The sequence below is a fragment of the Accipiter gentilis genome, chromosome Z (genome assembly GCF_929443795.1).
Source record: "Accipiter gentilis chromosome Z, bAccGen1.1, whole genome shotgun sequence".
Classification (NCBI taxonomy): domain Eukaryota; kingdom Metazoa; phylum Chordata; class Aves; order Accipitriformes; family Accipitridae; genus Astur; species Astur gentilis.
This window is the reverse complement of record NC_064919.1, coordinates 61,194,266-61,220,561: the sequence shown is the minus strand read 5'-3', so window position 1 is coordinate 61,220,561 and position 26,296 is coordinate 61,194,266. Positions and strand designations below refer to the sequence as shown.

At 40.0% G+C, this 26,296-nt stretch overlaps 2 protein-coding genes across 7 annotated transcripts in view; one reads left to right on the top strand and one right to left on the bottom strand.

Moving 5' to 3' along the window:
• Positions 1-9,318, top strand: part of POC5 (POC5 centriolar protein) — a 31,252-nt gene extending 21,934 nt beyond the window's left edge. For 2 of the 3 annotated variants that reach the window (XM_049795438.1, XM_049795437.1), the window contains 6 exons: positions 650-829; positions 1,744-1,906; positions 5,271-5,389; positions 6,195-6,308; positions 7,200-7,376; positions 9,011-9,318. In XM_049795438.1, the coding sequence (XP_049651395.1) occupies positions 650-829; positions 1,744-1,906; positions 5,271-5,389; positions 6,195-6,308; positions 7,200-7,376; positions 9,011-9,160 (903 nt within the window). In that variant the 3' untranslated portion in view covers positions 9,161-9,318. The remainder of the gene's footprint in view (positions 1-649; positions 830-1,743; positions 1,907-5,270; positions 5,390-6,194; positions 6,309-7,199; positions 7,377-9,010) is intronic. The other variant, XM_049795439.1, reaches the window with a different exon arrangement.
• A 927-nt stretch (positions 9,319-10,245) lies between these two features.
• ANKDD1B (ankyrin repeat and death domain containing 1B) overlaps positions 10,246-26,296 on the bottom strand; it is a 30,545-nt gene continuing 14,494 nt past the window's right edge. For 2 of the 4 annotated variants that reach the window (XM_049795440.1, XM_049795442.1), the window contains 9 exons: positions 25,887-25,985; positions 23,973-24,071; positions 22,974-23,072; positions 21,281-21,379; positions 18,567-18,665; positions 15,726-15,821; positions 11,984-12,182; positions 11,127-11,258; positions 10,246-10,813 (listed from right to left, as the gene is read on the bottom strand). In XM_049795440.1, coding sequence (XP_049651397.1) covers positions 10,755-10,813; positions 11,127-11,258; positions 11,984-12,182; positions 15,726-15,821; positions 18,567-18,665; positions 21,281-21,379; positions 22,974-23,072; positions 23,973-24,071; positions 25,887-25,985 — 981 coding nt within the window. In that variant the 3' untranslated portion in view covers positions 10,246-10,754. The remainder of the gene's footprint in view (positions 10,814-11,126; positions 11,259-11,983; positions 12,183-15,725; positions 15,822-18,566; positions 18,666-21,280; positions 21,380-22,973; positions 23,073-23,972; positions 24,072-25,886; positions 25,986-26,296) is intronic. The other 2 variants (XM_049795443.1, XM_049795441.1) reach the window with 2 other exon arrangements.

Below are 26,296 nucleotides of genomic sequence, written 5' to 3'. Positions count from 1 at the left end.
TGCAGAGATGGATAGCCTTTTCTTTCCTTCCCTCCCATCTTAGAATTTACTAATAATTTGGAGTCTGTTTTTTTATTCAGATCTTCTTATTTTTTCTAATTAATACCTGAAAAAATAATTTAATGCTGAAATACATTGTCTGGTGACTATTTTGAAATAGAGTAGAATAATAGAATTGTCTTAAAGGACTTTTTAAAGTATCCTGAAGTCTAAATTTACTTAAAAGGCAGGTGTTTTATACTAATCATCTGCAGTCTTTGTTACTGTGGTTTTAGGTGGCTCCTGCAGTGAATCAAAATGTGCCACATATCCACTAAATGGCTTCACACGTGCATGGTTACACCATATATGTGAGGCTGTTGTTTAAGTGTCATTAAGCTAAAACGACTGTTTTGTGTAACTTAAGAGTTCACAAATATGGTATCTTGTACTGGGGATGGTAACACTCTGTGACACGCGCGCAGGAAGAAATATTGAACTGCTGATGCTGTGTTTGTGTACCATTTCATTGCGGCATGTGTAACTCAGTTTAGTGTTTCTACTGTGGTCTGTGTAATAAGTTGTAAAACAATCATCCACACCCTCTTGAGTACTTAAATTTTTAGGAAACCTGAACTTGCATATTATGTGGTTTTATTTATTTCCTAAGGAATATGCAAATAGAATAGCAGACAGACAATTCCAGACAGCTTTGATGAAGAAAGTATGGGCAGCATGGCGCTCTCTTAGTGAAGAAAAATGGAAAGAGAAAGTGGCAAAAGCCTGTCAGTTAAGGGCAGAAGATGTCTGTGTTCAGCTCACCAATGATTATGAAGCCAAAATTGCAGAGGTAAAATAGGGTTTCTTTTTTCCATTCTTTTTCTCCTTCATTCCCCCACCCCCCATCCCTCCAAAGTATCTCTTTCTCAGCAAGCTTCAAAAACATGAGGACTTTCAAGCAGAACAGAGTTCCAAAGTACACAAGAAGATCTGAGGAGATCTCGGATCTCAACTGTGGTTTCTAGATGTGATATTTTTTTTTCCCCTGCATCTGATGTAAAATCTTGCTGATCTGCGCATACAGGTGAAGTAAATGGGACTCTTCCTGAAATTAGATTAAGGTGAAGTTAAGTTATCAGTATGTGCATTGGTGCACAGTAAGTAGATAAAGTTTTTAAAAACATATTTTTAAAGCTTTGGGTTTTTTTAAGAAATTAAACCTAGAATTTTAAGAACAGGCTTACCAAATATGGTTTACCAGCACAAAACCAGTAAGTACTGAGTTATAAAAGTAACTTAATCTGTCTTTTCTCAGCATTCTTAGTTTTTTTCCAGTAGCTAGAAAAGAGTGATTGCTGATGACAATTCACCCTATGCTTAAATAGTTTTCTGGGAACACTTATTCTTCTGTTGAGTGAATCCATGTTCCTGCAGAAATCTAGCTTGTGCCAGATGCCTAACTTCTAAAAAACAAAAACTTGCAAGATAAATTTCTGCTTAGCTGGTTAGGTAGGGTCTGACAGTCCCTTCAAATGAACCCTTGTTCTTGGTATGCTGTAGTACAAATAATGTGCTGTAGTACAAAGAAAGAACAAGTAGCTTGTTCTGGTGAACAAGCTGGTGAATCTCTGGTGAACCAGAGATTTTGAAGTGAAAATGTGTATCTTTGTAAACATAGTAAGTGACTTGAAAGCTAATCAAGGAATACGTTCATAGTTTGCATTCAGAAGTACAAGACAACTGTTTCCTTATTCTGTTTCATAGCTAACTGCTACTTTGGAACAGACAAAAGCTGAGATTCTGCGACTGCATGGTGAAAGAGAACAGTATGAAGACACCATGAAGAAAGCTTTTATGCGTGGTGTATGTGCATTGAATCTGGAAGCAATGACCATGTTTCAGGGCAAGGACAGTAGGACAGATCCTGGTCAGTATGAAAAGCAGCTGTAATCTGGTAGGAGCAGGGCTGGGGGCGGGGGGGGGGGGTTTGTTTGTTTTTTTTTCTTTGTTCTAAAGGATTCTCCCTTTAACCTTTGTAATTTAATATGAGGTCTTGTGGAAATACAGCGTTTGTCAAACTCTTATTTCTTTAAAAAGTCCTGTTGAATATGTTGAGAAATATTCTGATGCTAAACTTTGTACTGCTGTAAGTTGAAAGGTGGAACATTTTCTTTTCATCCCACCTTGCTGGGAGGGCGGTAACCTGCAACTGAAGGCAGAACAAGAAGCAAAGGATGGCAGACTTCTTAAAATACTGTGGAAGATTACCCAGAATTCTGTCAGCACCCAGGTTATGCAGGGGGTGAGGGGGAAATCCCGGAAAACTCTCCTCTGTTCTCTGGAATCTCAGTGTGCAATGAATCTACTTTTCCCAGACAGCTCTCTCTTTTCTTAATCTTGCCTTTTAATGTGAAGAGGGCAAGTAAGTCTCCTAGGTTCTGTATTTAGTTAGAGTTGTGTGCCAGAACAGGAAACACCAGTCTAATTATATCAGCAGCATACTTATAAAACTTGTGCAGCTACACAGGAAAGAGCTGCACACCCTTACTGATGTAATGAAATCACCCCCTCAGAGTGAGACAATCTATAGCAGCAGGAACATAATCATGCTGGTGCAGCAGTCTACATTAAAGAGAAGATAGCTGTGCCAGCAGGAGTGTCACAGCTGTACGTGTGGCTTAACAACCAGCTGTACTGACAGCAGTTGCCAATGGCCTTAGACAACTAACTTCAGATGCTAAACTTAACAATCTTATACCAGAACTTTCTGAAGTACTTCAGAGAAATTCCTCTCAAAAAATGCAGCTATAAAGAGGAAATAAAAACCTGATGAAGTTGTAAGAGGATACTTACCTGAGCAGCTGTCTGAGCCTGTTAAACATATGCAGAATTTGTGCAGTTGCTTAGGAAACTAGAATATGACTTTGGCTAAGTGCAGTAGCTATCTGCTTGTAAAAACATAGGATCAGTATTTGGGGAGGGTCAGGAATGAATGATTTCTTGAAGATAGTGAGTTTGGAAATAAAGTTACAGGGTATTGCCCAACTACTTTATTTTTCATTGTGCTATAAATTCAGAACTACTCTCTTGAAGCTTTATCTTCTTTCTGTTTGTTTGTTTGTTTATTGTTTTCCAAAAACATGCAACAGACAAAGAGTCTCCCTAATAATGATGGCTAACCAAGTGGTGTGAAATAGGAAAGTATTGTTTCTGTAAACCTGTAAAGAGGGTAAGTAAGAAGGAAATGAAGATAACTGAGCTCTAGAGCTGCCATGACCAATCCCTGGGGTTCATGGACCAAACATTGTGCTTGATTTTTACTATGAAGCAGGAACTGGTACACTACAGAGGCACAGTATCTAGAGATTTTGCTGTGCTGGACAACGCTGGCATGCCTGTACCCAACTTTCTGGGTGTCCAGCATCATGCTTAATTTCTGGTGATGAGTGTGGTCCTCATCAAGCTTCATAACATCTCACAGTCTCTGTTGTCCTTGGTCCTATACCTGTCATCGTCTTCTACTGCCTCGAGTACCACCTTCTCCCCTGCCCAGGCACACTATCTCTTTCTTGCTACAGCCAGATGGTGCTTTTAATGAAGTTAGCTACATAGTTATTTAATATGGTTGTACAGCCATTTATTTGCATTCTTCCTCAGGTGTAACAGAACAGTAATCTGGACATCAGGGGACTTCAAACATCAGATTAGATGATTATTGTGATTTGTTCTAGTCTTGTAATCTGTGGACATTAAAACTTCCACGTGCCAGAGTCAGTCAGTGATTTTATGTTTATATGAACATTGCAGTGCCACCTACTGTCATTGGAAATAAAAGCAGAATTTGATCCCTTTACAGATTTATTATTACTAAGTTATTATAATGTACATTTAATATACATACAATATGCAAATAACATACATATAATATATATTATAATGTAGGTTATTGATAGTGTGCAAGTATCACAACTTTAATGGGTCCATAACATTTGAAGTCAATGTTGATGGTCTAAAATATCTCTGGCTCATTTACTGAGATGATTTTTTTTTTTTAATTATTAAGATTATTTTTAACCTTTTTTTGTATTTAAAGAACACTGAAGCCACAAGAATTCATTACTTTTTACTTTTAAAAAAGTATCATTGCTTTTTTAAGTAACAGATCAGATTTGATAGGTCTGTAACTATGCGCTGGTCCTGTCTATGCTTAAGTTTAATGTGTGTACATACATAGATATGTATAAAATGCATATTCCAGCATACTTTCACACTTGAAATCTTTCAGTATTGCACTGATTTGAACTGCCTTCCTTGTATTTTTCCTGCTCGCTTCAAGAGAAAAAAACCAACCAAACAACAAAACAAAAACAAACAAAACACACAAAAAAACCCCACAACTACCAGATGGTGTCACTCTTGTCCCTGGAATGAGTGAAGTTCCCTTGTCCTGGATCTGCTGCTAGCATCATCTGCTTCAGAAATAGGAGAGTAAATAAGAATACCTCTCTCTGCTTCCTTTAAGGATGTTTGTATTCTAAAGGAAAAGGCTGAAACTGCTTGAAAAAGATTGCACTTAGGTTTGCAGATCTGACCTCCTCAGGATGCCTGCAATTCAAAACAAAAGAATCCTGGATGGATTTTCCACAAGCTCAGGCTTACCCAGCTGGTGGGGAGAGATGAGGGCTATAGGGCACCCACAGATCGTCCCATCCCTCCGGCCAGGATGTGGCCAGTGTCCAGCCATTGTACCTGGACATGAGGTGCTGCTGAGTGTGATCTATGGCTCCTTGAAATTGCAGTACATTCTCAGGAAAGTTAAAATAACATTTTATTTTACTGACAGTGAGCCCCCTTAAAGATCTTATGGACTCACAGAAATCCAGGATGGCCTTTCTGTGTTTTGCTGCTCTCTACCTGAACTGGATTTTGGCCCTTAGCATAAGAGCAGCTTTGGCACACTGGATTTAGTATTGGCAAGCAGTACAGAGAACCTCAGTTCTTTGCCCTACAAGTATGTGACAAGTGCCACAGAGGTGTTGAGGCATAACCCAGAAACAAGCCCCTTGGAAAATATTATTTTGAAGCATCTGAAAAGAAGCGTCAAATACAGGAATGTTTGTACAAATATGTATATATACACATACCTATAAAGAACAGGCTGGTCCTTTTAATTATATTATACAGAAATCTCAAAATAATAGTCAATTTTTACTGTCATTTATCTCTTTCTTTTCCCCTTAGGGTTTGCTAGATTATGTGCTGATCCCATTACTTTATGTTTCTAATAATAGATATAGGAAGTAGGAGAAATGATAATGGTACCACTGTTGCAGGAAGGCTACCTCCTTCACAATATAATCCACCCTCACCACCACCTCCACCAGCAACTACTCTTCAGCTGGAAGACATGGTAAGTGTGCAGCTGGAACAGAACTGCATTTGCTGCTGACAACAATGAACTTCCTTGGTTGGAGGTTTTTAAAAACAAATGCTATAGCTCATGAATTGAAGGAATTTGAAGACAGTCTAAGAGTAGAAAGAAAGCTATGGTTATGCTCAGACTGCATGGTGTAAATGTAGTGACTGGGGCATAGCTGCTGTGACTTGCTGTACTTCCATTAAGCTCTGTTTTTTATTTTAGTGAAAATGTGTTAAACTAATAAGGTAAGGTCACTATAATAAGCAGAAGTTGCTCTCTAAGATTCTTTCTGGAAAAGAAGCTGTTAATGAGAGGGGTTTTTTTCAAAAAAAAATTGAGCTTAATATAATCTGAAAAGAAGACAAGCTGGCTTGAGTTGAAGCTTCTTTTTTAAAAGTGTAACATATATAGACACAGAGGGAACTCAGCTTATTGTCCTGTCATGTCAGCTTAGCCAGATCATTATCCAGTAGCTTGGACATTGTGGACCTGCCTGGAAGACGTTGCCACTGTAAAACAATTTCATGCTAGAGTACAGGTTAGAACAGAGAAGATCTGCATGCCCTCTCCTGATTTTTCATTCTAATAGTACCAAATGTTATTCACCCTCTTTCTACAATTTTTAGATGAGTATTTTTAAATTAGCCAGAAAACAGAAAAATTAGAGATAAAATATCTGCAAAGAAGTTAAATTTAGAAGTGTAATTGGAATAGTGAAAAAACTGACTATCTGAAGAGTAAAACTGTGTTTTCTAGAAAGTTATACTCATTCTCTGTAAACTCTGGTTTCATTCAGTTTTCTACCCACCTGGGTCATGCAAGCACTTCTCAGACCAGGCTAGATTCTGATTCTCCAGTAATCGTCACTAGCACAGCTGCAGGATCTGGTGTGGCATCAACTCAAAAACTGGTAACATGTTAAGATTAACTTTTTTATTTTTTAAGGCATAATTATAACAAATATCAGTTTGGGTATCGTTATTTCCACATTTTTCAGAGCAACACAAGTATGTAGTTGAGGAAACTGCCATAGATGTTACGTAGCCGAGTGAAGACACTAGCTTGCAAATGCTTATTAACGTTACAGAAACCCATTTATGTTAGAAGCAATTTTAAATTCTTTTTGGAGGGGACAGGGGGAAATGTGGCAAAATGAAGAACAGAAGAGTGCACATACACTTAACATATAGCACAACAGGAGTAACTGGTGTTTCACATGATACCATTCTGTTATGGAAAGAATATGCTTTGCTTTAGCATCCTGCTGTTTGAAATGTCTCTCTCATTCCCCCTTCCGTATTTGTTGCTAAACTGTCCTTTCTACTTTTCTTCACTGTCTTCTGCATTGCTCTCCTTTCTTTCTCCCATATGATACAGTTTGCTACCAGCTGTCAGAGAAAGATGCAGCATTTTACTGCATGGAAGCTTTTTTTGTATCTGCTATGTCACTGCTAGAAAGACTTTCCAAGGGTGATGGAAGTGCCTGTAGCTGTCACTAAAGTATGCAGCCAGTAAGCAAAGCTAAGCTATCCATGCTGCTTCATTTTTGTAAAATTAGCCTTAGTCCCCTCAGCATAGAAGTCATTTGCTCGAAATGCTGTCTCATACTTAAGAGTGGAAAAAGATATAACAAAACAGGTTGCAACTAGGTAGAGCAAATTCAGTCCCATATAACATAACTGGTTTACCTGCAGCGTCCCATGTTCCGTTTAGGCACATGGCTGATAAAACTAAGCAGACACAAGTACTGTAAATATTATGTTTAGAATTTTTTACCAGCTAATACTTAATTTATTTGTAGCCCGTGGCAAAAGTAATAACATCTGCTCAACAGAAAGCAGGAAGAACAATCACTGCTCGAATCATGGGCAGAGCTGATATGGGACAAAAAGACAGAATTTATGGTAGTTTAGCAGTGATGGGAGTTGCTCCACCCATGAGTTCAATCATTGTTGAAAAACATCATCCAGTCACTCAGGTAAGTCCGAATTGTGCTTTTAACAGTATTCTTATCACAACACATTTGGTAGTAGTTTAAAGGAAAATGGCTATCGTGAAAAGGTATTAGACAAGGCTAAGACTTGAGACCTGTTTAGAATAACAAACAGTACTGTCTTTGGGCTGGGTAGAAGGTACTGGTGAGGAGAGGAAGTAAATACTACCACTTTAATCTATTTGTCTTGTTTCTGTAGTAATTATTTCACAGGTATCTTAGTCTTGGCAGTCTCTTTCTTGGACAGCTCTTCCATGAGTCTTCCACTTCATAGAAGTGGTCAGTTGAACAACAGTTTAAAGACAAGCTTCATGGTGTATAGCAGGAAGAGTGGTAGAGGTGGTAGTGGTAGATAGCAGAGGTGGTAGAGATATAGATTAGCCTGACAGGCTGAGTGTAGCAAATTATTGGGGAAAAAAGTAAAACCCCTGTCCAGAGGTAATCAAATTTTTAAGACTGCTCCTTGTTGTATTTCAAGTCCCATCTATCCTCAAGAAAACACTGAAATAAGTGCATTAATAGGGTATGAAAGCAATGTACAAGAAGGCTATAAACAGTGGCCTAAACGGCCTAGGCAATCACTACACTCTGAGACCAATCTGAGCAAAAAATTGTTTTAACTGGAGGTGTATGAAACAGTTGAAGATTTTTTTTTATATATATATTTTAACATGTAAAGTAGGATCTGAATTTTCTCTGTGCTATCTGAAAGTCCAGTTTCTCTTCAGTGATACTGCTAGAACAAGCAGAGCTACATCAGGTCCCTTAATGTGAGCTGGAGTTACTGGTAACTGTCTGTGTGAGGGATGTTCTGCTTTCAGTTATTTTGTGTGGTGAATCAGAGCCCTATGGCAGGCTGCTCATAGCTTTTGACAATTTGGGCTCCTAAGCAGAAATTAATATTTAAATTGTATGTCCTTAGGGGCTTAGGGGTTTGGTGTGAGACTTCTTTCAATAATTTCTGGATTCAGATTTTGTGACAAGTACCTGAACTACTGTACCAAAACCTGACTTCTAAAAATGTAATAGATGTGACAGTCCCAGAGATATATTACATGTATTCTTTCTGCAAATAAATGCCTAACTGAAAGTCAATCCAACTAAAGTATTTCTCTTTCATTAATCTGACAAGGGAGAGACTTTACCTTGATTAAAAGCAGAATGACTACTGTTTATTGCAGTAAGGTGGCTAGTTTGGGGGGAGAAAATTAATTGTTGTTAAATAAATGCAAACCTTTTCTTTCAGAGACAAGAGACCTTTCAGAGACTTCCTTATAGCAAATACTGAACTTCAGAAGGAAAGTTGGCATGATTAAATTAGCACTACAGGGGAAAATTCTGAACAATTTGGTAAAAAAACCAAACAAACTAACCTTGAAATACGATTGAGGCGATAAAGTCTTAGGGTATCTAGCTAACTGGAAGTTCAGCACTTTATGTTCTGAAAAGTATACTACAGATAAGGAAGGAAAAAAATTACTCATTCTGTTAAAGTTTGAGAAGTGTATTTCAGTTTGCTGGATTGCAAATCTTTGTTTAAACTACAGCTCGCTTACAGCTATTTTAATGGGAATTTGTTTCTACCATTAAGTGTTTTGATGTATCTGATTACTTTTCAGCAAACCATATCCCAAGCCACTGCTGCTAAATATCCTCGAACTGTGCTCCATTCTTCTGGCTCTACCACTGTGAGACCTGCAGGACAAGCTGGGCGAATGCTTCAGGGCCAAACTCATGCCAGTGTTCAGTCAATAAAAGTTGTTGACTGAGTGAATATCTTTCTCACCAGAGGGGTTTTTATCAAGGTACAATATAAACCTCTTCCCAATCTTTTTAGATTTGATGTAGTAAGGCCTAACGTATGTATCATGTTTTTACCCTTTTCTAAAAAAAAACACCTTTTTTTTTAAGTAAAAATGCTTTTATACTAAACACCTGGAGGGGAAAAAAATGGAAATGTTGTTCTACCTCCAAATTATTTGAGAACTTATTTTATTAAGATAAACACTTTTTATTTAAGGAATCTTTTGCACAATTTTAAATAAAGGATAGAATGTGATTTTTGTCTGAATCTGCTTAGTTCTAATGTTACTAACATCTACTTTAAACTGAAAATTAAATTTAATTTTTGTTATATATGCTTTTAGTTGCTTATGCAACCAAGTGTAGTTGACATGCATTTTAATTATATCCTACAACAGCATACTTATATGAAGAATTACAGGGTGGTGTCTTTCACACCCAGGGCGAGACTTGGGCCAGGTGAGGTACCGAGTCCATCAAATTGTTAAACATTCTCATTTTCCAAGCTAACATTGCAGAACTTGATGCCTACCTGTCAGTATCTAAGAAGTTGTTAGCTTAGATCCCTGATTGCAAAACCTGGGGATTTACCAGTCTGTTCTTCATGTTTTTATGATGCTCTGCAGCTGTATCAAAACAGGCTACATGCTAGAGGGCAGTTATGTGTAAGACTTCAGGCTAAGATACAGATCGTCATCTTTTTAGTACAAACAATAAGATTCGGTACAAAATAATGCTAGTTACATATAGACAGACAAGGCAGTTCAATTCTTCTATTACATGAGGAAACTATTGCTATTTTGTTATACAGTAGACTACAAAGATAAACATTTTACATAATTTTTCAGATATGAAATATATTCAATAATGAGAAAACCTTTAAACATCTTCAGCAAGACACTACTAAATATTAATTGCAGACATGAACAAGAAATAGGTAAATAATTGCTAGATGTGTTAAGCATTAAATATCAAATGTTCTTTTTGAATATGTATACAAGGTTGTGCCATGGAAGAAAATTCTGCAGCCACACAAGGTTTTAGACATGACATTTTTGTGTATTTTCACTACATAAATCAAATGCTGAAGAAAGACTTATGCTAGTCTTAATACTAATTAAACAAGAGAAAAACCCTCTTCAGATAGGAACACTGTAATCCTAGCAAGACTTTATAAAAACCTGAATCCCAGATGAGGCCAGGTGCCAACCTATTTCTGGACGTGTTGATTTACACACATAATTTTCACTTATTAAATTTAATTTCTTTCATGTAGAAAACATCTCATTTGCATTTCATGTCAAACACAAAATAGCTTAATTTGCAGTTCCAATACAGAATTAGTGTATCAATGTTAAGCCAGATGTAGAAGTTGTAGGGGGGTAGTTCTTCCTTACCAGCCAGCCATTTACTCTTAAATTCTTTAAATCATTGTATAGCAAGCATAGGAGAAAGAATTAACCAATATTTCAAGAGTGCAAGTGCTTCTACCTTGGAAAAAGTCACACAATTCCATCTGGCATGCAGTTCCATCATGTATGCCATGGTTTATTGATGAAGTCACGAAATTGCACATTTTCTGGAGTCCATGTCAGTGCTACTTGCAGCTCTGATCTTTTCTGCAAAGTAGGAGAAGAAAATGCTTGCTTTTTACAGGGCCAGACTAATGTAACTGAAGGATGGCCAATCACATTTCAACCATGTTTGCAGGACAAAGGAGGGAAGCAAAGTTTGCCCATTTTTATCTTCCTTAAGAAATCTTAAGTCTCACTTAAATGCTTTTCCTCAAGCAACCTCACCACCCAGCAAGGGCAGTCCCAGAAAGGAAGAGAGCGTCCTCCAGCTCTGCCAGGGTCACAACCTTCCCAGCACCAGCAGGGACCTCAGCACCACACAATGTCTTGCAGTGTAATGTGTTCTCTAAAAACTTACCAGCTACAGGTTGAAATCCTGCTTCCACCAGGTCTTCATATATACGCTTGACAGGATTCTGATGAGCCAGCAATACACCATGTAACCATATGAGCAACATTCTGTTTCCATGTTCCTTATAACTTTTTATCCCTGTGCAATACACAAAGCATTTGTCTGTTCCATATCCTGGAAACAGTATTTTGTGCTTTTTGCCCTTTTAGAGTTTCTAGAGGTTTTAAAACCTACTCATGTAGTCTTAGTTCCTTTCTCACCTAGAAGCAGAATGAAGACTGAGACTTACACAGGTCAAAAATTAAAACAAACAAAAATTCTAGTTTTGTCCTAAGGCTACTGTAAAGGGAGGAAAAAGCTAATACAGCTTAAAATTATTTTTTTCCTTTCATTTTTCCTCAACATGTGGAAATATACCCCGGAGTAGTAATAAACAAGTACAATGCGTGCTGTAGAAGAATTGCTTTCCCAGCACTTGAAATGCCTGAAACCATAAACTGCTGTTTCATGGGAGCTGTGAAGACAGAGCATGAACAAGATCTTCAGGTGTCACGAGGTTCCCCCGGTCCTCACTTGCAGCATGACCTGCAAGACCCTTCCATGCTGCTTACTGCTCCTGTTTTTGATATCCAAAGATGAAGGTTCCTTCAGGGAAAGGGAGAACAGAAGTGGCCTGTACTTCTACAGCACCAATTCCCAGGAACCAACAACAAGGCTTGTATCCATTCACTGCTCTTTTTCATAACTTGAATAAGAGCAGTAGGGCCAGTGTGTATCTGTGATGCTCACATAGTTTAAAAAGCAACTCTACTGTGTGGTTTTTATAGCTTATATATTATGTCTAGCCATTCAGATACTGTTACCTGTCCATTGTTCTTCAATAGCTTTAATTTGTTCATCCGTGAACTTCCAGAACAGGGCCAGCTTTTTCCATTCCTGGGGTTTTAACTGGTTGTAAGCTAGATTCCAAAGGGAGGAACGGATTTGCTTGGTCTGTGTACTGTGATCTTGTTTGAAGGATAAGCCGAAGTCTGACCCATCATCACTATGAGCTAGATGTTCCTGGAAAAAAAAAGCAGATGATAAATTCTATACTGAAGCTAGGAACCTTTGCTTAGTGAGCAGTGAACGCTGTCCTGTACAACCAGCCATATGTAGCTACTGACAAGTGATTTGCTCAGTGCAGGTAAAGGAACCATGTTTGGCTAGTAGAGCTCTTTGGAAGATGTCTTAGCATGGGTGGTTTTATTACAGTCTTAGAACAGGAACAAAGCCCTCCTGTGTCTGTTGCTATGTCCTACCACGTTAAATGCAAAATAAACCACTTTCTCTGGCACTTGATACACAACAGCAAATAACAGCAAGTACCACACCAGCACAGCTGTGCTCCTTGGCTCTATCTACTTTATATGTCACATTTTGAACATGGCTGGGTTTCAACCACAGTTCTTACTCTTTCCTCTTGCTTCTCCCTGGGAAGAGGCTAGGCGCCATCAGTGTGGCACTTGTTCAAGCTGTTCCCATCTCTGCTTGGCTGATACAGGCACTACCAGGTCATTCAATGGCAGCACAAGCCATTGGGTTTAGCATGCAGAGCCCTGTTCAGCAAAGTGTCTAAGCACCAATAAGCACATGCATGTTGAACCTGGATCTAGCCTGCATAAGCAAAATCAGATAGAAACCAAACCCACAAGCATTTTACCCTCCAGATTAAAAGTGATGTTGCTACTATATGCATGGCTCACCTGAAACAGGAGTGAGGGGGTTGCTTCTTGTTTGGGCACCTCTGCAAAAGCCACATCTAGCAGTGATTTCAGGCCTAGCTGAGTGGTGCCCAGGGAAAAGCCTCATTCCTAGTGTAGGTAAGCTCGAACTACTTTTATATTTCATTTTGTTTGCATGCTATTCCTGTTTCAAATCAGTCTCCAAAGTGAAAAATGTCTTCAAGAAGTTGATACAAGATTACAAAGCAGATATTAAGGAAACAGCAGCATGCCACATTTTAAAAAGTGCTAAGCATAAAATACTCCATTCCAGATTAAATTCAGAAAAATATAACAGGGTTATTTCATAACTTTATGAGAGTCTTGCAAGGAAAAAAAAATAAATCTTAGTTCAGTAGCTAAGCATTGTTGTATGTTTGATTTAATTTTTCTTGTGCAGACTTTTATTTCATGCTTCCTGACACATGCAAGGTGAAGTTTAGGACATTCTACAGGACAGTTTCAGGCTCTCCCTGGTTCAGTGTTTCTCTTCTGAGGTTTAAAAAAACAAAACCAACAAAAAACCCACAAGCAGACAGACCAACAGACACTCCCCTTTTTTTCTCCTCCCTTTGCAGCACAACTTCTGTTTGCCGCTAATTGTGTGTCTAGTCAATGGTAGGGTGGGACAGTAACAGCAGCCCTCAAATCCAGTCAAGACCAGCCTGGGTGATGATAGGGAAGGGTTGGGTAGAAGCAGTAAATAGAAAAAACGGTAAACAGAGAGAACAAGACACACTCATACACATTAGTATCATGTGTGCATCCTCACAGCAACATGACGTTTCCTTTTGTAGCTAATGGCTCTTCACAGATGATGTCAGTTCCATGGAACAGAAGGACAGGTCTTACAATAAAGGTTCCAAATGCTGTAGTTTCATATATGGCAACACCACCTGAACAACATCATATTCCATAACTCTTAAGATCTAAGCTGCTCCCAAAGGCTGTGCTCTTAGCTTCAGGTAATGGGATACAAACGCTTATGTTTCTGTTTCCCAACATCTGTGGAGCTCTTGCAGAGAACTGTCTGCTTAAACATCTTTTCTTCTCCTCAGGCAATTCAGTAAACAGCGCCAAGAGGTTAGGAGCATTACAGGCTCACTCCTGTCAGACTTGTCATGTCTTCTCTGGCAACAGATGAATTCAATTCTAATTCCCCTTTAAGCCAAAAGAAATAGTAATGTACATGACAACGCCAGCTGAACTGATGCAAATCAAATATGCATAACACGGGGAGTTCATGGAGGTGTTTTTCATGATAATTAATCTAGATCTGTGATTTACCAGCACAATGCCCTGTAACATTAAGTGTCATGGATTTGGACATGCAGGGCCAGAGTGGGGTGGTAAAAGACCAGCTAATTGATATGCCTGCTCTCAGTCAGGAACAGTATGCTTATACAGCCCCAGGAGGCACTTGGCTAGCCTGGCAAAACAAACACTCCCTAGCAGGAAGCAGGAATGAGAATGAAGTCACAGATTTGTGTGGCAGCTCAGCAATGAGAGTGCAAGAGCTAGCAGTAAGTGAATTCCTTTCACCAGGCCTTTTTCCCCAGTTTGCTAGCTCTGGTGCTTACAGAATTACTTGCTCTAGATAAATAAATTGTGTTAGCATCTTCCTTCTTGCAGGTTTTATGGTGGATGCTACAAGAGTTGTCTTTTAGTGCCGCACTAGGACCAATCTGTAAACAAACAGTGTATTTGTAAGAGCTTGGGGATTGTAAACTGCATTGTGTCAAAACTCAGCAAATTTAATCAATTCTCATGGAGCCCACATCAACTTATGGCTCCAAACAAGAAAAACTGAGCAAGCCAATACAAGACTGGTTTATGGAGCATTAATATGCCCTAAAATGAACCTTTACCATCCTATGAAATACCTCCCTTTCATCAAGTATGTAGGTATAGTACGTTCTTTGTGGCTTATTGCTACAACTGTAATTGACAGAATAAACAAACTTTCTCAGAATTCTAAATGGTCCCAGTTAAGACCCCGTGACATGAGACATCCTGAATTTTCAAGACCCATTTGGGCTGGGTCTGAATTTCAAGGGTCATCTCTAGAATGCAACTTACCAGCAGCCCAGCTCGAAATACTCCTTTGAATTTAAGAGGTACTAAGCTTAGCTTTTCTTGTTCAGACACTTGGCACCTATAGAGTCTGTGCAGATTCATAAGTGACGTGGGATAGTCAATGTAGGCCAAAATAATTGTCATCTACACTTTAACATATCTGAGTCTCAGCCCTTTAGGGAGGGCCATCACTAAACAGCCTACATTTAAATAACAACTAGGGAAAGAAGGCTAGAAATTCAGACAATCTGAGGTCAATCTAAGCTGTGTCCTTCACACTTGTTGCCTGGTTCTTTCCCATTTAATTGATTGCGTTTCATAATTAGCACACATATAACAGAAGAGGGAGCTCCTGCCAAAGCAGCTGAGCCTTTACTAGCAAAGGAGTGACAGACACTTGCACTCCTCCATTTTCCAACGAGATTTTGCTGTACCAAAGGACACAGGGTTCAACGTGGATTCAGGTCATCCCAGCCCTAATGCTGATAGCACAGCTTGAATTTGGGTCAGAATCTCTCTCCGCCCCTTTATCTCTTTGTGTAGAGCACGATGCAGGAAGATGGTAAGATCTGCCTACAATTTTACAGCTAGTCAGGAATAAAACCCAGATGGGGTAGAGACCTTCCCATTCCCAATCCTAACCTCAATTTATCAAGGCCAGTCTTGCAACCTGTCAAAAGGAACCACCTCAGGCAAAAGGCACTTCAGGATCAGAATCAGCTCTTCCGCTATAGTTATCCTCAGTGTAATGAAAGATGTCTCTTACCTGTTTTGTGGCATAATACCTTTCTGCTTTAATGATCATATCTACAATGAGGGCGTGATTGCTCCTTGATGCCACAGCTAGTGCAGTTTTTCCATGCTGAAAGCAGAGTGTGTGTCAGAACATTATCTCATATGCAGGAGGATAAGTATATCATCGAAGAAACACAGGAGCTTTGTTTACAGAGCCCTATCCCTTTTTTTCAAGAAAACTTACTGCTATAATTTTGTGGCTTTAGAGTAGCTACAATCAAAGTTCTATGCTTTGTATGAGTTGTACCCCCTCAGCCCAAATGTGGTCAATTTTTTCAACACACTGAACTCCCCCTAAAGAATTTCTGGTGAGGTACAGCTGCTTTCAGAAACCTCCTGTACTCAGACTGCTGCATACTTTATACCAGCTTGTGGTCTCCTGTCACTGCTTCCAAGTTTGTGCAAGCCCAGGCATCCATAGGCTGAAAACTACCACAAATACAGTCCATTTCCATGGTATGGTTAAATTGGCATTTCAGATTTCATTGGCAAAGTTGGAAAGCTCCAACTTTAAGGGCAAACCTGCATATTGTTTTGGATGGTAAGAGAAGCTGGCTCACAGAATGAAAAGAGGCTGTGGGAATGACTTTCTCATGATAACCGAAGTGAGCACAACTGAAGGTGATGTTTCACGAGTAGTACAGGCAAAGTAATTAAAAGCCATTGTTTTAATTCCAGCTGCAGAGGACTGCTCAGTCTATCTGAACCCATCTCTGCTATCAGCACTTTCATGCAAAGGCATCTTGGTGGCTCTAAAGAGTTCTCTCTGCAATTGTCTATTTTCAGCAGATTTGTGCTAGGTGGAACTGCCTCAAATTTAAATATTCAGGACATTCTCCACATATCAAGTGCTAGGCATTCTAGAAAATTAGACCTAAAAGAAGCCAACCCCTTAATTAGAAGGTTCAGTAATTAAATTATAAGGCATTTCAACTCTGCAGCTATTATAAAGTTCCTTAATATATATCTTTTGCGTTCTAGCTCCTGGCTCTGCTCAAAATCATCCTAATTAGCCTGTTTTTAGAAAAGCATCATATTGGAAGCTAAGGAATTTACATTTCATAAAATCTTTATAGCATAGACAAACTTTATATGTGAAGAGTCCAGAGACCACAAGAGTTCCTTGGGTCCCACCTCTGGCAAGGTGCTTTGCATTTTGCAGGGAGGTGGAGGGGGTGGAAAAAAGGGGATGTTTCTGGCCTCCTGTGCTAGTGCAGACACTGCTGGCATCCTGTGTGCACATGTAGCATGGCACTCTTGCACACAGGGAACACTCCCTGCACTATCAATCACAAACAACGACAATTATATCTGCAGGTGGGAGGAAGGAAGAGCTCCCGAGAGAGCATTTCCTGAGCTGTAACAGCTTGCAACTCATGCAGATGCATGACATGCTCTGGAGACTGAGGACTCTTGCTGCTGGGGCACAGAGGGCAGGAAAACACTGTGCGATTGAAGCAGGCTCCCCTTTTTCCTGCCTACTGTTCATTAAGGACGGGAACATTTTTGGCATCTCAGCACCAACTCAGTTCAAAGAGGGCTGTACTTGCAAACGTTCCCAGTGGTGGCATGGCCTCAGGGGTCATGCAGCAAACAGGCAAGGGAAAAGCTACTCCAAGAAATAGAACCAATGCAGAAAGGTGACAGAACTTGTGCTGGCTCAGAGCCATATTCTCATAACATGCCCTGAACAGTCAACACTGCTGTAATAACCAGGGTACTATCCAGCCCAAAGCCTTGCAGGTGCTTAAGGTCAAAATAGGCAATAAGAAGTAATGTTCTGTGCCTGCCCTTGGAATATGAATAGGTAGAGACAATTTTCCAATGGCTAAGGCATTGTCTAAAGTGGGCAAGATTTCATTCTGGGTTAGCCCATATGAGAACTGCAGCTCTCCAGTTAGCATATGACTCTGAATGGGAAGGCTTAACTGCAATGCAGCATCTTACCTCAGCCTCCCAAAACACACCAACCGTGTCACCCACACTCAGAGCTCTGAGTCTCATGTCAGGCTAGGGAAAAAAGAGTTGATCCTAGTCTGTAAAGCTTTACTTCTCATCAGGACAGCTTTGTGCATGAAAATTACTTTTGAAATTATTAAAGGGCTATATTTTTCTCATGATAAACATCAAATCTGTCAATTCAGTCATACAGAAAATCAATAAAGTGGTAACAGTATAAAAAAGACAAGCTCAATCTTGCAGTAATTTAGCAATATTTGTAAAAACTGGATTTGGTACTCTGTCCTTTCAAAAGCACTTCCCCAGAGACTCTGTGCTTTGGTACTTCTTCCAGCCATTGCCATTCTTGCCTCAGTCTTTCCAGGCTGAACATCAGCAACAGGGTCTAAGCACCCACCTGAATGGATCTGGGACAGATTCTCAGGGACGCAGCACCATCGTTTCCCGCTGGCCCATGGTGCTAAAGGGCAAACTCACCATCGCTGCAATTAGTGAAGCTGGCAGTACCTGTGCCTCTCCTGGCAGTGAACCTGGCTGCAGGTGCACAGTTACAACAGCCACAGGCTGTTTTTCATTCCGTAAGCCTAGTCCTTTTTTCCATCACAGGTCTCTGGCAGCAGGGTTTGCCCTCAAACTACGGAGCTTGGAAGTTTTACAACTCTTCACTAAAACCATTTAAGATCTTTGCAAGCTGCAGGTACAGCAGTATTAAAAGGAGACATTCTTTGTAACAACTAACAGCTTTACCTAGGAAAGACAACTAGCAACAAGTGCTTTCTGCATCTCTGGGAAGAAGGTTATAAACAAAAAATAAAATCACATAATCCTTGCATGTGTGAGGAACGCCATCTACCTTATCCACGGTCTTGAGATCACAGCCTGCCTTCAGCAGCACTTCCACCAGCTCCACATTGCCAAGATCAGCTGCCAGATGTAGAGGGGTTTCCTGCCTCTGGAATTAATGACACCAAATAAATACAATAAGCCAAATTCCCTCTTAGAAGCAGAGTGCTCACAATCTGAATCTAAAGAAGATTCACAACAAAAGACAGCCTTGGCAAGAAAACACTGAACAGAATGAAATCATTTAACTTTTGAGTGATTTACCTGCCAGTTTTGTTTCAGACAAACAAGAGACCATCTGGGATCTCTGCAGGAAAACCAGGCAGGAGTTCCAGCTGGCTCAGGAAAAAGTTGCTGTCATGGCCCTCTAACATACTGTAACCTAACGAGCTCTCTCTCTTCTCTCTAAAACAAGGTGTTTTGGACAGAGTGCTTCATGTGACTGCCAACCCCCACCCATACTATCCTCTCAAGTAATCTTTTCCCTGCTGAAATTCATGCAAAGATAACTGAACATCCCTAATTTTCAACAGTACATTGTGCCACGACCACAGCAGGGTTTGTTAGCCAGCCCTGCCACAAAGCAATGATATGTAGTAGAAGTCTACCTGCTCCCTAATGGGTTCAGTGAATCTTAAACCACACACACAGACACACACACACACATACACACACACAAAAGCATTAAACAAAAACCATTAATAAAAAGCACAGCTAAAGGGGGATTCAACTTCAAGTCTAATCTTTGGGTCTGAAATGAGGGTTGTATAGCCTCTATGCAACTGCATGTACCCAAATAAAACCTATTTATTTAACCTTCTACAGAATATTAGAATAAGAAATTCCAGATGTCTATGGGTGTAATGCAGCAGCAAATAAGATATGTTGTCATTTGTGGAAGCCCTGCATATCTAGACATGTCCCTTAGCATGGCTCATGTGATACAGAATCCTTTTAAGTTGAAGGGTTAGTGCCTGTGCTTCTCTAATGTTGCAAGTCTACATTCTGTAGGTCTGGTTAGAGAACTTTTTTGGCCTTTAGATCTTAACTTAAAGGTTGCAGAGTCAAACACTAAGACCATACACACCAAGAAACACCAGCCTCAGGATTCCACATTAGAGCCTCTCATCAGCTCTTTTGGGAATACACACTATGATCACATGACCTCATAAATTTTCCCCAACAATATATCCTAATTTCTTTTCTGCAGTAATTTAGAGATATCTATGTAGCTATTGTAGGTAACATTAGACATGCTAGAGACAAAGCACAAAACATTTCTAAAAGATGTGTTCAAGAAGTTTACAAAATTCTCTATTTTGTGTGACGGAAGAGCTTATTATCATACTTGACTCCATCCACAAATGACAGCCTCCGTCTCCTGCAAAAATGTGTACAAATTAATCTTTAGCAATAAAATGATCAATGGGAAAGCAGCAGGAACTGCTGCCTCTCTTACTAACCAAGTCGACATCCACTTCCACCATTTTTCTTGAGTACAGGTGCATCTAGTATATTTGAAGGTTGGATCTCTGGTGTGTGCCCTCAGATTGAGTGACCTTTTCGGTGTCCATATGGGTGGCTTCAGAGCAGGAGACCTCAGTGTCCCCTTGTGTGCTCCTTGATCAGGAAATCCTCTTCCTCTCTTGAAGACACAGGATGGCAGCTCAGTAGGCATGGGCCAGGCCCCAACACAGTGTTAGAATTCACTGTGTTTCATGGGGGCAGACAAGTCTCCCCTCCTTCAAATGCTGTGCCAACTACCTGGGACTACATGCCTGTTCAGGTGTGAAATCCCAAGCTATTGGAGGCAATAACAGCCCCAGGCATCAAGAAAGGCAGCACCAAAGTAAATATGTTGGCACGCATCACGTGGCCTTCCACAGAGGAGGGTATCCAGTACCTGAGGGGATTAGTGGTGGTGAAGGTGGTCTACAAGGAACTGGCCCCTAACCAACCAGGCCTCCAAAGGCCACCGGCACCAAGCAGAGGCCAAAGATTCCTGGTAAAGGTGGGGAAAACAGATGCCAGCATCCCTGGGTGGGCTCGAACGACCAACCTTTCAGTTAACAGCCGAACACGCTAACATTTGCACCACAGAGACCTGTGACCTCATTGTTCAGTGTGATGTTGTGTGGTGTGGAGCATCGCTTTGGTCAGCTCTGGTCATCTGCTTGGCTGTGTCCCCTCCCAGTCCCTGTGCACCTCCAGCCTACTCCCAGGGGGAAGCAGAGTCCAAAACAGAGAAGGCCTTGCTTGATGCTGTGCAAGCACTGTTCAGCAACAGCTAAAACACTGGTGCCTTACCATCACTGCTGTGGTCACAAATCGGAAACACCGCACCACAGGGACTGCTGTGAAAAAAACATTAACTCCATCCCAGCCAAGTGACACTCTGCACTGGGTTTCCCTCTGAGATCAATACTGTTGAGACATTTCAGTCATTTATTATGCATGAATTGTAACACTCGAACAATAAATTAATCCAAATATTTTCTGAGTATATAGCATTTTGCTATCCTTATCTTGCACAAACAATACTAGCACAGCATGTACCAGTGACTAATACATATGCACACATGCAAAAAGATAAGGAGGGAACTGCCTCTTCCTTCCTATTTTTTTATACCCTGAGCTCATAAGGCAAAAAAAATTATTTCAAGCAAAATCCACATAATCTCCTTTTTACCAGTGAAGTTATGTTAATTCCCAGTTTTTTCTTACGTGATTTAAGGAGTTTATATCATGATTGGCATCCAAGAGGCTTTTTACTACTGGTATATGATTGTTGATGACTGCTAAATGGAGAGGGGAATTCTTCTGCTGTGGAGGGAAAATAATAAGCTGTTATACTTGGATACATTATTAGAAGTCCGTTCAAATAAGAAAAAGGTTCTTCTTAAAATCCACCCCTTACAAAGGCAATGTGCTCTAGCAGAGGTTCAAGAGTGCAGAAAACACACCTTGAGGTGTGGAGTTATGCCAGAGATGGTAGCCTGCTCTGCAACACCTACAGCAGCAGGTAAACAAATACAGCTGAGAAATCTGGAAATGTTGAGTGCATGGGGTGTGTATCAGTGTGTCACCACTTAGGAACACCGCAAGGCACTCCTCTGACGTGTCCATACCGGGATGCGCTGCTACCCTTGGCTGACAATAAAGAGCTTACAATAATGTTTCTGTTCCCTCAGAAAATTGGGTTTGCCCTTAGTTGAATAGGCTGGAGACAGATGAATTCTGTATTGGGTATACAGATGTCAAAATCTACTTTCCAGGAATAAACTCTTGTCTCGTATTGCTGCTGGAAATATTCTTCATACTAAACTGACTTGCTGTCATATTTATAAAAGCAAATTGCAGCTAGAGAGAAATTAAGGGGTTTTATTTGAGTGATTATTTATTAAAATAACTGGGGCACACATCCAGCACCAGTCACAATCCAACCATTAGATTGGCAAGATCGCTTTGTATGTTGAACCTGTGACTCATTGGTTTCTTGTTAAATGCAGCTAAAGAATAATTCCATACCAGTGCTGTTCATGGGTGCCAGACACCAGGTCATTAGTGTCTTTATAAACCACAGCCATTTCTTCAGGGCTACAGAAAAATAAAGCAAGCCTTTATGCAATGCTGCAGTGGAAATGTTTCCAAAACGTAAGCTACAATTTTATGAGTTGCTTCTGCTACAGAAAGCCAATCAGAGCAAGCAGCACAATAAGTGCCTGACCTTTAAAATAAGTAATTTCAAGCACATCATAAATTGTTCTTCCTTGATAACATTACACAACAGGACAGTGATCATGGCAGAGAAGTCACAAAGCCCAGATTCTTTTTTCAACCTGTACCATAGAAGTGAAAAATAATTTCCTATTCACAGAAAATCTCAGATGCAACAAAAACTGTAATATCTAAATTGAGACAAGATTTGAATATTAGGAATACCTCTTTCTTTTTAAACCCCAAAGAATGGTGGCATGCAGATTTTGAAGGCACATGCTTTGAGTGCAGAGGGTAAAAGTACTGAAGAGTTTATTTACCTTTTGTTTACTTTTATGCAAAATCAGTTACAAGTGTTAACTCTTGGCCCATGGCACACAGGGAGGCCTGCATTACTGCTGCTTAGTTCAAGCAAGGGTACTTTGCTTATCTTCTTCTAATGCCTCGTCCGTGGCTTAGCTGGGCCACCTCTACACTGCACCAGTTTCCTCAGGCACTCACTGGTTTTGTGCAACAGGACTTTGTCTTTGTAGGTCCATACATATTGCTAACCAACATCCATAAACCACATAATAATATGTATAGTAAAAAAAATTAAGGAACTAGTCAATCTCATTCAGCTGTCTGAATTCCCAAGGAAGGCCATAAAAGACAGGACAGGCTAAACAACAGCAGAACTGTTATGCTGATATACACTCACCTCGGGTTTAGGAACCAGGTCAATATTCTTATCAATAAGAAAAGTAACCAAAGATAGATGTCCATTCTGAACTGCAATCTGCAAAGCACTGTTATTGTTCTGAAAGAAATGGTATAGACAGCAAAAACTTACATTTTTGTTGCTGGAAAAACAGTACTAAAAACAGCTATCAATGTAGGATAATCTTTAATTTAAATTTGTGTTATTACCCCCTCCACGAAAAAATCTCCCTTTGACAAAATGATATAAAATGAAGTGGATCAGCAGTTAGCACGATGTGTTTTTATAAACACTGAAGGAACTTCCCATTTTTACTATATCACAACAAACTGCTAAAACCACCAGTATTCTATAGTCCTTTTCAATCTCTCTTATGAAAGAGATAAATCACCGTTGTCAGCTATCCTGTGCCATGGACAATGACAATGCCAACAAGTCTCCTAGTCTGTTCAGTTTGACCTTTAACAAGCAAGTACAGTCACATTAACATACTTCTAAAAATAATTCAATAGAAAATTTTCACTTAATAATTCTGCTAAAACAAACAAGCTGTCAGTCTGCTGAAATCATAAACTTCTCACAGCAAGCAAGCCAAGGCCATTCAATAGATGTGACCTGGACTGGAGTCTGGGAACCAGATATAGAGAACAGGTTTGTCATCAGTTCAGTCATATATGCTGCCTAAAAGGAGGATTTTCAGTTACCCTAGTTACATTTCCTAGTCATATGTTTTACTGTTGGTCATACAGCAAATAATAAAGCTCCACCACAGTACTCTGTCAAATAAATCTATGATACATTTCTTCCACATCAGTGTTATTCTGTTAGCACTCTCTACATTCCCAATTCTATTCTATTATTTAATTTAATTTTTTACCATTTCATAAAAATACGCAGAGCAAATATACTGTTAGTGTACACAGAAAAGAGAAGATAAGGTCTTTCCCACAGCCCAGGATGTCCCAGTACCTGTGTGCTAGTGGGATACTGTGTACATACTTGAGTTAAAACATTGATGTCACTCCCTGCTTCCAGTAGGACTTCAGCACATTTTTCATGACCTCCTTCAATAGACAAGTAAAATGGAGTTTCTCCGTTCTAGACCAAAAGAGAGAAAATGTCTGTTCCAATTTAAGCCACGTGACTTATAAGGCTGTGACACAAAACAGGTTAGCTCGATCAGACTTACCCAGCTCAACAGAAAAGGGGAGATGGTCACAAGAGAACACAACCTGATTGCTCCTAAATTAACACTTAAATGAAATGGAAACCCACCAACACTTAAGTGACAGATGATATTTATGTGGACAGATGTATGGTAAAGTTTACGATACAGATAACTTTCATAAATATTAATTGCGCTCTTTTCAAAGAAGTTTGCTAGCAACAGGCACAGAAAGAAAGACGGTGGGTAGCAGTTGCTGCCATTCAACACCAGGCAACACCACTAGCATGCTAGCACATACCATAAGCACCAATTCCTGTCAGTCCAATGCCATGGATTTCTGATAATTACCAACTCTAGTGCTAGTTATAAGGAGAACTTTTAGCAGAAATAATCCCATTGCATATTTATTTCAAATCTTCTCACCCCCAAAAGTCTCCATGTCTCCACAGCAAGTCTCTTAAATAAGTTACATCAGCTGCACAATGATCTAATCCCTGCTTCTCAACTCCTAAAATACACAAAAGTTTTACTGAAAGTTACTCTAGTGTTTCAGCATTCACAGAGACATCAATAAATCCTGGTTCTACTTTGCTTAAACTCCTGCCACCATTATTCTGGTCAACTTAATATATTTTAGTGCTTTGCTCATGCCGGGGAAAGACATACCTGTTTATCCACAGACCAGAACATCTCCAGCTTGTCAGGAAGGTCACACCATTAGCCAAGGCATGGCAGGGGCGCAAGCAGTACAAGCTTTGTGTGCAGAAGCAGCATTTTTAGACAAGGCTTGGGAACATTTCAAAGGGGCTCGTATGCCTCAAAGCTTGCATAGCTGGACATAACAGACAAGCTGGATAAGAGAGAACTCCTCAACCCATAAATCTGTTGCTGATTAAGGAAGAGAAGGGCCTTGGGTAGGAATGGGTGTCCCTTACTCATATTGCCCACTGGCCCAGCAGAACAGACCATCAACCAACCACACAGCAGGTTTCCAGAGTGGGCATGCCAGTCCCCAACAAAGTGAATCGACTTGCCCAGTTCATTACAGCTGCCCCGCAGAAGAAGAAGAAGAAGACACAAAGCAGAACACTGAGTTGAGTAGTTAGTGTGCGTTTCCCTCCTCCACCTGTACTTTAAGCCTTAAAATTAAGCTCATGAGTGCATCAACTCAGGGATACAACCTTCACAGCTAATATGCAATTCATGAATATGCTGGCTGAGCTCACCAACACTAACCTGGCAAAGAAAAAGTGAGTAGGCAGTGTCTGCAGCCAATTCTGTGCAGTCAACTGAGATCAGATAAACAAGGTCCAAATCTGAGACCTCTTTGGTGAGGTGCCTGTGATGGTATGTGCTGGGCATGCATGTTGAACTGGCTCAGTGAATAGCCTGAAAAGCAACAGAGATGGTAAAAGGAACAGGATCATGTGGCCAGAAATGTTGGAGGACAGGGAGCGAGGTGGAGGTTAGGCCCTCCTCTGTTCCCTACTAGCAGTTGTTATGCAAGGGCATGTGAGACAGAGGGAAGACCATTGTGTGAGGAATGGAGGACAGAGGAAGAGTTAATTGAAGGAGTTAATGGAGTTTAATTTATTGGAGGAGGGACATGGAAACAGGATGCAAAGGTACTAGAAAAGCAACACAACTAACGAAGTCTACACAGTGCAACATCTTTTCCTTTAAAATATTATTTCTGAGCTGATTTTTAAAATCTCTATCTCTTTCAGTAGTTTCTGTGTCCTTACCTGATTGAGGTCATTTATTTCCTCCCACTGTTTGAGCAGAATTTCCACAACTTCGCTGTGACCATTTTTGGCTGCTAGATGCAATGCTGTATTTCCCTCCTTGAAATTAAAATGTCAAATAAGATCTATTTAAACCCAGAATAAAGTCAAAACATCAAGTAAAACCAACACAAAGCCTTTGGTATTTTACATACATCTCTCTTTTACATACAAGGAGAAAGAGGCAGATCCACACAGCTTGTTCCAAGATTCAGACTAATCTGAAAGGGACCTTTTCACATGTACACAGACATGACCTTGCTGGTCTAGTTGGCTGCCTCATATTCTGAAAACTGCAGTGTATGACCAGTGAAAAGACCTACAATTCTAACTCCTAAAGAATGAATCAGAAGAAAACTTTGGGTTCCGGT